Genomic DNA, 14,062 nt, shown 5'->3' with positions numbered 1-14,062 from the left:
GAAAGTTAATACAGCACTACAATTCTACTACCCACATAGGATAGTTTGTACTGAGAGTCTGTTACTTAGGAAGTGGCAAAAAAGTCTGATACATTATTTTAAAACTCAGCCTGCATAGCCTAAATTTTCTTTGCTATGTGTTTATGAAAGGAAAGATATAAATTAATTTTGACTCATCCAGATAGAAAGGATAGTTAGGAACAGAGTTGCTCTTTCCAGATGAAATTAACAAATCCACCCTTTTCACTGGGTTCAAGTTTAAACAAGTTGCTTATACCCAGCCATTGGTCTCTGAGATACTATTATTCAAATGTCGGTAATCTGATTCTGACAGTACTTGTAGGTACATACAATGGAGTCTCTCAGCATGTTTATTATATATATTTATATATATTTAAAATTTTAGTAACACAGCAGTGCTGACCACCAAATCGCACAGGAGTTCAAAATATAGGTTGATGCTACTTGGTAACAGTATTGAACTCTGGCGTAGTACATAGGATCCTGGTAAGAGGGTTTGTGAAGTACTCATCTAAATGTGCTGTATTTGTCCAGAGAGAACAAAATGTAAAGTAATCATGGATGCTCCCATCTACATCCAGTCACCTGCCAGAATGGAAATTAAACCCGAAAATTCACTCATATAAATTTACTGGCTTATGGATTACTATTTAGTTCAATTAAACTTTGCTCATATAGAAAATATTTTACGACTCATTAAATGCTTGTGCGATTTTCCACACGCAAGCACGAAGTACTATTTTGTACTTTTCCATTGATACATACATCAAGAAAGTCAACATCTGGCTTACCTTGCTTTCAAGCTGATCTGCATTTTGCCGATGCTCGTTCCTTGACTTCTCTGATTTTTCCAATTTTCTTTTTAATGTCAAAATTTCTTCCTAATTAGGACAACACTGTATTATTATGGTTCTACTCACATCAATCTGGTACTGGGCTTTTCACAATAATTTCAGAGTTTGGTTGCTGAGACATATTCATTTGACATTTAACCACTTTATTTCCATTGACTTGAGATAAACAACACAAGTTGTTCAACTGGCATACTATGAGCCCTATAACGAGTTCTCCATTATCCCCGCAGGGAGAACCCAGACTTGAATTTACAATACTGGATGCTATATCCCTGTGAAGTATCAAAGACAACAAGTTGTTTCCCCCAAGATGGGGAGTTATGTGAAAGCTGTGAGTAAAACTAATTCGAACTGCTTGATAGGTTGTAGAAACATACATTAGTCTCCTGTCCAGTGACATAATTGATACAGGGGAACAGTTCAGTAGCAACTTGCTATCCATTTTCATGGATGTTATCAGATGTCCTTGCCTGTCAGCGTTCATGGAAAGTGTCACTTTACAGGTATTTTGTCAGTGACTAAAAACAATGATCTGTACTTTCCCTGTTCAAAAGCATATTATGAACAGTTGGCTCTTTACACAACATTATTTAAACTTTCCAACAAGCCAAATTTTGGCATCTCTGCTGAGTAGGTTTTGGGAGACACCGGTGAAGTTTAGGGATCACACACTGGCCTTTCTAAATCTGAAAGCACCCATAACTTTTCCCAGGATGAGTTAAGTAATGGGACACTCAAATTTATTGGGATACTTGGAAAGGGTTTCTACTAATTTAAAAACTAGTTAAATGAGCTATTCCATGCTATTTAGTTAACTGGATTGTCCATCTACTAGCCAATTCACCTGACTACATAGGGGAAATCCCTGTTTATAAGAGAATTTTCTGAAAGTTTTAATCATTGTATCGAAATCAATGTACTGGAAAGCTATGCCTATCATAGATTTCCAAGAAAATTCTGTGAATTTTCTATGAAATGTATCAATGTTAGAAATCTAACCCTAGTACATGAAAACATTGTGTTTGTCAACAGGCCTTGTAAATCTGACTTAACATTTTTGTATCAGTAGTCTTTCACGTTAAAGTAAGAGATAAGGCAATTAATCCAAAAATGCTTTGGTGGTAAATCATGACACCTTAGAGTCAGTTCAGAGTGCTTTGTGGTACATAAGTCATAGAATTAAGTTAGATCAAGAGCTACAGGACGATGTATAATATCAACAGTCCCCCTGAATAGTTGACATAGATATCTGCGGTAGGATAGGACCTGGTGAGTTAAGGGCCAAATCCCAGAGAGTGAGATGGTGTCATCACAAACATATATTTTTTTAAAGATAGGTTTTAAAGTATTTTCTGAATTGAAGTTGTTAGGTTGATCTCATAAAGAAAGATTACGACCAATCCAGAGACAGGGTCCGAGGGAAATGAAATGAGGAACAGAATTGTGTCAAAAATTTAAAATATCACTTAATTCCAACTATTAACATGAAAATAATGAGACAGTCGAGATTGGGTGTGCTCTATAACATTTCACAAAATATGTTTCTGTTATGTTTCATCATGCTTCCCTGTGCGCGCATTCTCTATGTATAGACATGTATGTTAATATGAAAGTATGTATAGAGTATTTCTATAATGCTAACCTAGACAAAAGGCAGCAGAGTGCTCTACATTGCCAAAGACAAGCATAAAGTCAGCAAGTAATGAGAGAGGAAAATGAGTCGTGTATATTTGATGCTTAGTGATGTTGTGTTCTTTAAAAAGGTGAGTATTCAACTCTCCTAAATTAAAGAAGTAATGGACTGGTCCGGATAGATACTGGAGCCACCAAGGCCAGTGTTTCATATCTTGGAATTTTGCAGCATTTAACTTTATATGTTGTTCAAGATTCCTGGTGCATATATGGAAAATTACTGCTGTCTTCTAGTTCAGATTACTTTAAAATCATCAAAGTACATATAAAAACAAAATACTGCTGTCTTGTTTTTTCTGCTTCTCACTTCTTAGACTGCAGTTTGATGGTGTCCTTGCTGTGGGTGTGTTGAGAACTACCAAAGGTGGTGAGCTTACTGCGAGATAAGCAGAGGTGCTCTTCGTGATGGCATAGTAATTGATGCACAAGGATTTAAAGCTAGAATAACAAATGTCTTTCTATGTCTTATGTAGCATAACATTCGACAGTAATTGTTAATTGTCAAAATAATTTAACCAAAAGAATAAATTGATATAGACATCAATAGACCCAGATCATGAGCAACGCTTCTTTATATAGTACATTTTGCACCTAAAGATCTACAATAAGCCAAACTAGTGCTCTATGAAATAAAGTCACACAGTGCAATTATGTGCGGTGATAAAAAGACAATAACATGATCATAAAAAGGTAAAAGACAGTAAAGAGGTAGCTGGGAGGAGTAATACATCACATAATTAATGGCAGTCATGAATGAGAATCAGTTCCAGATCCTAATTGACAGATGCCTTCATTTTACTTTCTTTATGCCCAATACTGCTGACAATGTTTCAACCCATCGGAGGAATTTAAGAGGGACATCATCAGGACAACAGACACATTTGCAGAGCGTACAATTAGATCCTAAACAAAACAATTACATCAAATAATTTTTAGGAGACGACCAACTAAACAATGTTGAGTCACCCTTACTTACTCATGAGAGAAGATACAGTGACGATCATGCATACCATCCACTCAGGGGATCCAACAGATCCAAGCTCCACCACATCTACAACCTCGGATCATCACAAATAAGCACCACACTCACCCACATCATCAACACCTTCATCCCATCCACCACATCCCCAAAGGACTGACAGCATGCAGAGTCAATGTCTTCCTCAAGAAGCGGTCAGACGACCCAAGCCGAATGAGCAACTTCCACCTGATCTCCCAGCTCCCCTAACCAGCCAAAAGAATAGGAAACGCCATCAATAAGGAACTCTCAAGCCATCCTCGAAATACACAACCTATTGAACAATCAATCAGGATTCAGATAAAATCCACATCATTCTTCACAGCCACAAACAACATCCTGACCATCCTGGACAGAGGAGGAATAACACTATCATCCTCCTCAACTTCTCTATGTCATTCAACACAGTATCCCACAGCACACTCATTAGAAGACTCCACGAGATCAGAATCCAAGGTCCAGCACTCAGCTGTATCTGCTCCTTCCTCATGGAGATAAGATAAAAGAGCCTGACTCTCTCCCTTCAATCAGACACCAAGAAGCTATTCTGCTGAGTCCCCCAGGGATCAGCTCTCAGCCCAACCCTGTTCAAAGTCTACAAGACACCACTAACCAACATCATCCAATGCCAAGGCATCACCATCATCCCCTACGCCAATGACATCAAACTGTTCCTCTCCCTGATGGACAAGACAACCAGAACCAACTTCATCAACCTCATGACCATCGTAGCAGAAGGGATAAGAACCAACTGCCTAAAGTTCAACTCCAACAAGATGGAAGTACTGGTCTTCAGATACAAGACCCCTTCGTGGTTTGTCACATGGTGGCTAACACCAACACCAACCGAGCAAGCCAGAAGTCATGGAATTATCCTGGACAACAAACTCAATGGCACAAGTCAATGCAACAAGTGCTGCATTCCTTCCACATCCTACATATGCGATAAAATATCTTCAAGTGACTGCCACAGAACACCAGATTAACCGTATAGCAAGCACTCATCACAGGCAGACTTGACTACTCCAGTGCACTCTATTCTGGAATCAACAAGCACATCCTACTCAGGCTTCAGACCATACAGAATGCCATCCACAAATGGAGACAATTCAAACTACTCACGCACACATACAAAGGTCTGCACAACACTGGACCAGCATACCTAATTAAACACATACACTTTCACCAGTCTACCAAACACCTATGCTCAGCCTCTCTCTCTCACACGCACACACCCTCTGAATTAACAAAATCAGAACAGGAAGTTGCTCATTTTCCTACATCGCACCCAAAATATGGAGCAACCTCACACAACACATCAGATCCTCCTCCTCACTTCTTGAGTTCTGCAAGAAGCTGGAGGCCTGGCTCTTCGATTAATCCTGCAGGGACCACATGCCTACACACCTGCTCAAGCACCTAAATATCCTCATGGGTGATTAGTAAGCTTTACAAATCGACATAACATAACATAGCATAACATAACATAACATGATGTGACATACTGGTTGTTAAATTTAACTTTGTTTAGGATCTGCTTGTATGCTCTACAAATGGGTCTTTTATCCTAAAGCTCCATGTAAAGGTTGAAGATGACAGAAGACAGAATGAGACCCGTCAGTAGCTCAACAGGTGGTAGGGATCTTTTGTGACCTGACAGTGCCTATTTGAACGTACTTGTTAAGGTTGGAAAGGTAGAAGGGGAATCTGCGAAGAACATTTTACAATGAATCCTAATCAAGACTCCAGGGTACCTATGAGGATGCAAGGGTGGGATGGTTGGATGTGTCCATGGCAAGTGAGAGGTCCCGCAATATCAGGAGGAAGGGGGCCATCTTAATCTGTGGTCAAGAAGGCATTGTCTACAATGTGTAAGGCAGTGGATTTTTGTTATAGTGTGATCTGAAGCCTGACTGTTAGTCATGTAGGAGATGTTAGCACTGATGTGCTATTGGAGTTGAATTTAGAGTGCTTTTCAATGATCCTGTCAATGGAAGGGGAGCAATGGGCCAGTAGTTGGAGATGTCATTAGGGGCCAGTGTACGTTTCTTTAGGAGTAGAGGATCTGTACTGTCTTGAGAACTTCTCAGCAGGATGCCTTGAGTGAGGAAAGTATTGACAAATAGGGGTAAGTAAGTATCCCCAGAGACAGCTTTGAGAGTGATACTGCTGCTTGTATATCAAAATATTGTCAGATATTTAGACACTCATAAATATCAAGTTCTAAGTATTATTTACAAAAATACAGTTTCACTGGACCTAGATGTTCTGTATTTAACTTCAGTGGAGATCTATTTTTGTCAAATAATATTTAAGATATAATATGTTTGTCAAATGATATTCTGATTACGATATTCTTGTACCAAACCCTAGAACACAGACTGATACATTTTCTTTGGAGCTACCGACAGAGGGCAAGTACACAGTCCATGCAACTTGAGTTGAAGCCCTGAATACCCAGCTTAACTGCCAAATCTTACATCATTGGTCAGCTGTAGAATGCTGCAATTTTAGTGGACATGGATAGCTACATGACTTACAATTCTCTAAACCACACAGCTAGTACTACATGATCAGGTCTTTAATATTTTTATAATTTGTTTGAAATTACCTCTTTTTCCCGGAAGCTGTCCTCATTGGCTTGAACAAAGAGCGAAGGACGTATACGGCACAGTAAAAGCCACCACGGCCAGTGTTTGATATCTTGGAATTTTGCAAGATTCTTCTGTATACAATGAAGAGCAATTCTTTGTATCTAATGGAAATGAATGAAAATGAAAGATACCTTTAACAAAAGTTTATTTTTTACTAAACTGCTTGCTACTCTTTTGTTTACTTGCATGGTCAATTATATGAGTCTGCCAGAAAACTAGGCCTTTTCATATAACCTGAACGTATTGAATTTCTTTCCTACTAAAAGTTACTCTCAGCAGGAAAGTAAATGTTGGGCTCCTGATTCGACATACATGCACATACATAAGTAGTTGCCACTACACTGTAAAATGATTCCACGTCAAGACATATGCCACGAATATCATCTATTGGTGGCATCATGGAGGATCAATAACCAAAGTCAAGCAGGCTAATTCCTTAGAATGCATTAATTGTATTCACTAAACGTATGTGGTTGACCTCCAAATTATCTGAATTTTCATGCTGTTCTGGGTTCAGAACTGTATGTTTCATAACCTTATGGGAGGTGGCACATGTCAAAGTTTATGTGTGAAAATGTTATTAAACTGCGGGATAAAAGACCACTAAAATTCCTCCCTTGATCAATTTCAGGGAAAGAAAAATATTCAGTTTCTGCTGGGGCAGGAAATTAATTATTGTACAATGCAAAACATGAAACTGGATATATTAAGTTTAACTCTGTTATCTGCACTTTCAAAAAGGTTCATGTTTTTGGTCTATTGTTGTGTTTTTTTCTATTTCTTACAAAACTGATCATATTGGCAAATACAACTGTACATACTTTATTGACTTCAGATAACTGAAAGAAAGAGTAATTTCTGTGTGGAGTTTAACCAATGATCCACACTTTTTTACAAATGTATTTGTAGCATGCTTGCTATGTGTTAGATTTAGGGGACTATGCCACCAAGCTACATTATTGAAATTCCATTTCGTAACCTATTGGTGACAAACCCATCTTTACAGCAGACAGTCAACCCACCGAGCAACGATATTTAGAAATGCAAGTTGCATGGAAAAGCTGAATCTGGTGCACCAACCCACTGAGATATATTGTAGGGACATGATTTTATCATCAGCAGTAAGTACATGTCTGCATCAGCAAAGGTTACCTACAGGCCTCTTATACTGCAGCATTTAGTGTGCTGTTTTACCTGTCCTTTGAATATTCGCTTCCCTGCCCTCCACTCTCTTCAGTCACCTATTTCATTAGCCCACACAACCCATCTCCCATCTATAACCATTTCTCTATTTCTTCATTATTTATATGAGCTTACTGCCAACATTTGCAGATAACCAAAGAGTCATCATAAGCTTTCAAGAAGTTGTACAAAGATGTTTGCATTATATTTTATAGATTCATCATAGCCTAATAATAACCAAACCAAGTACTTTATGACAACATGCCATTCAAGAAGTATTATGAAGAGGATTCCTCCACAACCTCCACATAGGTAGTAGTCAAAGAGGGCCTACCTGTCCTATCTTTGGAAGAGACAGCCAGCTTTCAGCATTAAGAACCTTGCGCCTTAAGGGCCATCCACCACATGGAAAGGAAAAGCTGGTTGGAGGTAATACTTACACTTGTTGTGATTAGGTACTTTTCTCTGGAAATCAGCCTTGACCATTCACAAATGGTTTAGAGTTGAATCTCTGAGGTTTGTGATATCTGTATAATGAAGTGTACTGAGTAATTTTATTTAGTTGTTCAGTATTTTGGTATTTCTTCTATACATTCTGCATAACACTTCAATACCATTTAAAGTTATAACTTTGAGGCCATTTGTGGTGTAAAATCCCAGAGTTCAATAAGCCCTGACCTTCTGGACCAAATCCTGATAATGGTTAGGATATCTATACTTTCTAAATAGAAGTAGTCATAGTTACTGCATCTACAGGCTGCATGATCGTCAAGAGGAAATGCTGAGAATTGCAAAAGAATAGTGAGGGGGGTTTAGAGAGGCTCTAGACCCTGATTGACATTGACACTGGAAACTGAAATATGTCGAAGGGTCTTAACTTTAACAGGCGGGCTAACATGGAATCAATAATGTATTGAAAACTAGACGTAGGCTTCAGAAATACATACCTCCAAGTGGTTTTCAAAGCCTTTTGGTAAATGGTGAAATGAGGGAAGAATTGGTTGCAGATTGTGAGATATTATAAAGCCACCAGTCATAGAAAATCATTGAATTGCGGAAACCATATCAAGTAGCTAATATCTCTATTCCCCCAATGTCTTGTTTAAGGAGAACCCAAACAGGGGAACAGCATTAAAAATGTATGTTCACTGTGAAGTTCACTAATGCTGTAACTGTACAGTTGAACCACATAACAACATTAAATTAAAAAAAAAAGCAAAGGTGTTAAGATTTAATTTCTCTCAACAGTGGAGAAGGAGAATGGTTAAGCTGCAAATTGTGTCAAGTCAGGACTTGAGCTTACTAAAGAAAAAACTGTGAAGAGTCTGTATCTCTATTCTCGCTCAATCTTAAAGTGAGGCAGCCATGGGGTGTTGAATGGGTTTGAACGGCTGCACTCACTATCATAGCATGGAACTGGCTCCTCAAACAAACAACCAGATTCATTTGATACCTTAATTATCCTCAACATAGTAGTATGGGTGACATCAGAGATGTTTAAGAATGCCTTGAATACTGAAATTTAGAAGTATAAATGGGTACAGCAGGCATTTTATCACCAATCACAGTTCTACTGTCTTTTAACAATTATTTGGCATTTAATTATGGGTTGCTTGTGAGGGAGGAGAAGTGTTATCCCTACTTATTAGGGCTTCCTGATAGGAATGTCAACTTCTTTGATTGTTTATACAGAAACATGGCAAGACCCCATCCCTCACACATAGTGGCATGATTCGTCATACAGTTGCTCTTTTGCCACAACTATTGCATCTTAGCAGGTCTGTACTGAGTTCGGATTGAGAGCAGTTTGGTGTATATGAGAAGGATAACAATGATTTGAAATTCTATTGCATTTCGGGACACTGGATTCCTTGATTCTGTACTGTACCTGGATTACACAAGATTAACAATAGGGCAAGATTGAGCAGTGGATGAGTTAGGAAACCTCCCTCATCTCTTAGTTGTTGATACCATGTTTCGCCATCTAAGCATGGGCCTACTTGTCGAAGGGCTTTCATACGGCCTTACAAGGACCTTCCCATATGATTATATAATCTAACTACTCCCGCCCCTCACTCCCTATTATTCGGAGTACCTGATTGTAAAGTCAAACCTGGAAGCCAGGGTATTTGACTACTCGGGTTATTGTCCATGTAAATCATTCAGAGAGTCAATAACATTGGTTCAATACCATAACACTGCATAATAATCAATAGTATCTGGCGTCTCACTGTTATGTTAAATAAGGACTAAATACGCCTGGTGTTTGTGTTAATCCCAATTATGCATTAAGTACCAAAGTGCACCACAACATTCATGTTCACTGCACACCACAAACTCATTAGATGAGCAATTTTCTTGTTAACACATTATTCCTCACTTCTTGAGGGATGAGGAATAAACTGAATTCCAAAAGAAACAGACCAGATAGACCACTTACTAATGATAACAAGGAGAAGAGGTTGAGGCCAACAATAGACCACCCATGAACATGGTGGTTAAACTCTCAAATCTCTCAAATATTGGAGAATAAAGTGCTCAATAGGTGATTGAGTTATGTCCCTATGAGTCAATGAACATGAACCTTTGAAGTGTAGAATAGAACTTCAGTAATGTTTTTAAAATGTAAGATTACACTAGTTTTTATCGACTGATTAGCGGTTGTAATTTGTGACAATGAAAAAGCATTCGAAGTTCCCTGTTTACACCTAGAATCTATGTGGTTCCTCCACAGGTCCTAAACGGTTCTATCGGTGATCGTAACTTACCTAATAAGACTTAAAATTTAGAGCCAGAAGTCTATAATTCTTTATCCAGACCTGGACTTGCAGCCCTATTAAACCAACCACAAACAGAATGTTGATATACTTAACAAGGAAGGAGTCCAAGGTGTAACAATTTTGTTACACAACAAAAAGCCCTACGTAAATATATGTCGGAGATTCATCTCAGATGACCATGGTCATACAAAGTTGCCATGCAACCCCAGTGAAGCCATCAGGAAAGATGACATAGACTTAGAAGAAGAAGCTACCGTAGCAGGTAGAGAATGATTACTTGAGCACTGAACCAAGTGTATGCTCTATTACTACCTGCCTAAGAGTCACAAAAAACAGAACACCCATCCACTTTAGACCAATTGTCTAGGGCATAGGGTCTCTCCTTAAACATGGACGCAATCCATGGACTTTTTTTTGCAAACTGCAACTGATAACCGCATCCAACTTCAACAGGCTGTAAAATATGTGGGAAACAGTAAAACCAGATGTTCATTGTCTGGTTGTAAGTATACCATGATGAAAAGACAGAGCAAAAATAATTTAAAGCAGGGGTTCTTTTCATTCTTTTTCTGAAAAGGAATCTCCCACTTGTTGCTGGGATTGTGATACAAAAGGAAACAAAAGGTACTCCACTTGCAGTGATTACTTTGTAAAACAATGAGTGCCAGGGCCCAAAGCTCTGATCTGGCAGCACGCCGATTACCAATGACCTCTTTAATCCACTACCAGACACTGGGGCCACTTCATCCCACTTTTGCCAATCCCTGCCTTTGTGATGGTTTTTCTGTCTTTTTCTTCGTCTGTCTTTCCCGTTTGTGTGTTTTTCTCTCTCTTGCTCGCAGTCAATATCTGATGAGGAAAAATAAGTGTATGTCCAGCTCAAATTAACTACTGTCCACTTGTAACTATATCCCAGCCTAAAGCAGCAGCTTTCCATTACCACACATATAAGGAATATGACTTGAGGATATTGAATAACTATTGCTTAATATCGGGTGTGATAAAATGTGCATCCCCAGGACAAATACTGGCAGACGAAACCTGCCAAAATATATCTGGGGAAGTATACCCAGAAAAAAATTAAACATGCTAATAATGGTTTGGTATGCTCCAACATCATGATGTTTTACCTCAGTTAGTGGATAAAAACCTCAAATAGATGATAATTACTCTACATGAAAAAATCCAAACACCTCACTGGACAAAGGAAGAGTCATAATGATTCTGTATGAAGCAATCTGGTTTACGTTATGTGCATTTATTTTTAAATCTACCAGAAGTTCCATTGGTTTCCCTGCCATAAGTTCCCCATTCTCTTCCAAAAGTCCCACATTTATGAACCCATTCTGGATCCACACTTATTTCCAGCAAACTCAATGAGAACAATGATTGGTGCTCTTTTTGTTCATGAGTCCATATTTTCAGGTTTGTCTTTACTATCAATCAAGTCAAACTTCTCACCATCCCAAGCCATTCCCCGGCCCCTATCGTGTGAAAGTCATCATCACATAACTTAATATAGAGTCAAAACATTTTTCAGATGGCATTTGAAGTTGTCTGCGGGCAATGATCTGAGATCCAAATGAAAGAATTTTGAAATATTAACTTAAAAAAACACACTGTGACTTTAAATCCTTGGTGAACTGAGAAATACAATGTGCAGGAGGGTACATTTCAGATAACAATTCTTACAATAATTTTGACTGGAATTCAGAATGCTGGTACTTGTAAAGAGACATACAGTGTATTGGTAAAATGTGCTTCTGTGTCACTATTTGCATAATGATCTGTTGATGTTTATTCAGCTTATTTGGTGATGGCATAGTAATAAACTCAAAGCTGTTTACCTTCAAACTTCTAAACTTCTGACGGCAGAGGGATCCTTTGCAAATAGCCTGGAAGAGGACCAGTTTTTGGGAAATCAACTTGTCACGCTGCTTCTCTAGCCTGGCCAGCACACCAGACTTCATGAAGACCTGAAAGGAAGGGAGACACATCCTTAGACTGAATAATGAGGCTGCGAATCTTTCAGTGAATTATTAGATACTTCAGTCTTAAACAAGGTGGAAAAAGTAAATTTGGAGAGCATTACTACTACAGACTAGCACTACCCAAAACCTCTCATGTGTAAGCAACCTTTCTTCTACACCAGTCATAGTTGTGTAGATAGACTTCTGCAATTTATATAGGTTTTGCTGCTTGCCCCCAAAATAATTACAAAAGGCTCCTCCTAATGAAAACCGCGTTTGAACCATACCCTAAAACACCATTATCTTCTTTTAATGTAAACAATCCCTTTGATAACCCAGACAAGAAAGTTAGGGGCATATTATCAAGAAAGCTCGATACATTATCGCCGCTTTTATCGGCAGGAAACTGCCGATAAAGCGGCGATAATGGGCTTGATAATAGGCTCCATGTAATTCCAATCGAAGCCCATGTTAGATGTGAAGACATCTAACATGGGCTTCGATTGGACCCTTGGAGTAGGTGTTGGACACTTTGGGACACTGAAAGGAACTTCAGGAAAAAGTTCCAGAAGTTTAAAGAAGTTCGGAGCAACTTTAGAAAAAAGCTCCATAAGTGGACCGCGAGCTGGCCTGCTGTCCAGGTTCGTCCTGCTGAAAAGCTCCGGCGGTCGAACTTCAAGAGTTTGACCGGGAGCAGGTCAAAACCCAAGCAGGCGAATCCTCACAGAATCCTGCCTGATGAAGTTTATCAAGGGACCCCGAGAGAAAAAGCTCTGTAAAATGTTCTATATCCGAACATAGAAAAGGTGACTGGGACCACTGCGAGAGTCAAGCCGCCAATCTTCAACTGCAAGCCAGCCTGGATCTCTGGCTCGTCCCTCTGGAAAGCTCCGGACGTCGTATTTCTATAAGATGACCGGGAGCTCGTCGCAAGGCAAACTGGTGAACCCTCTGGGAAGAAAAGCTTCAGAAAAGTTTCTAAGTCAGAAGGTAAAAACTTTGATCAAGACCTATCGCAACGGGTAGCCACGCAGGGCTCTATCACGGTCGGCCTGAAACTTTGACTTTGTCCCAGAATAGAGTGACCAGATGTCCAAATTGGCGCTATAGGTTTTTATGATTAAATCTTTTTAATGACAAAGAGTACGGCAGATCATTTACACAGCAAGTCACCTACAACCCCTGTGCCTGCCGCTGCAAACCGATGCAGAGTATCAGAAAGTACCTGGAGCATTAATTGCATGACCTCTGGGTAAAGGGAGAGTACACACCAAGTCCCCTAACACCCGAATTGGGCCGGCCGCATGACGGGACAAACCTGGGGGGGAAATACGCTATGAGTATCTGAAAACACCCAGTGGGGAATACCTACTATCATGCCTATAATTTGATGTGTGCAATGGAGGCTAAGCATTGCTCAGGAGGAAAAAATAAATTAATATAAGGTAACTTACAGAATTAAACAATAGACCCCAATCCCCCCATGCCGTACCCTCTCTCCTTCCGACAATGCCCATCTGAGTGTGTGCATTTGCTGGGGAGGTCATCATGTTTCAGGGGAAAATGCTTTGGTGCTGTGGCTTCTCCCTAAGCAGGCAGCACTATTTTAAGGATACGCAGGTATGCCATGCACCTCAATTCTCTGAATTCCTTAGACAGGATATTGATGAATGGGGACCATATTTTCGCCTAGGATGAGGGATCTGCACTACCAGACATTAAGAATCGCTCTATGCCTAATTATGACCAAAGTTGGTGAAGCCATTGTCTATGTTCTGAAAGTTTATTCGCACCCCAGTTTGCCAAAAAAATCCTATAAGCGGTGTTAAGGGCCATGGCTATCTGTCGCCCCCTGATGGACCGGAGCGGATAAGTGATGGCGTTGGGAAGT

General features: G+C 39.4%; 1 protein-coding gene across 1 annotated transcript in view; it reads right to left on the bottom strand.

Moving 5' to 3' along the window:
• LOC147668858 (unconventional myosin-XVIIIb-like) overlaps positions 1-14,062 on the bottom strand; it is a gene marked incomplete at its 3' end in the record, with an annotated part of 694,293 nt that overhangs the window by 488,557 nt on the left and 191,674 nt on the right. Inside the window, exons 9-11 of the mRNA XM_086948392.1 lie at positions 12,049-12,177; positions 6,197-6,340; positions 813-902 (exon numbers count right to left, since the gene is read on the bottom strand). Coding sequence (XP_086804518.1) covers positions 813-902; positions 6,197-6,340; positions 12,049-12,177 — 363 coding nt within the window. The remainder of the gene's footprint in view (positions 1-812; positions 903-6,196; positions 6,341-12,048; positions 12,178-14,062) is intronic.

Source organism: Lissotriton vulgaris, unplaced genomic scaffold (assembly GCF_964263255.1).
Source record: "Lissotriton vulgaris unplaced genomic scaffold, aLisVul1.2 SCAFFOLD_1224, whole genome shotgun sequence".
Classification (NCBI taxonomy): Eukaryota; Metazoa; Chordata; class Amphibia; order Caudata; family Salamandridae; genus Lissotriton; species Lissotriton vulgaris.
This window is presented reverse-complemented; position numbering and strand designations above follow the sequence as displayed.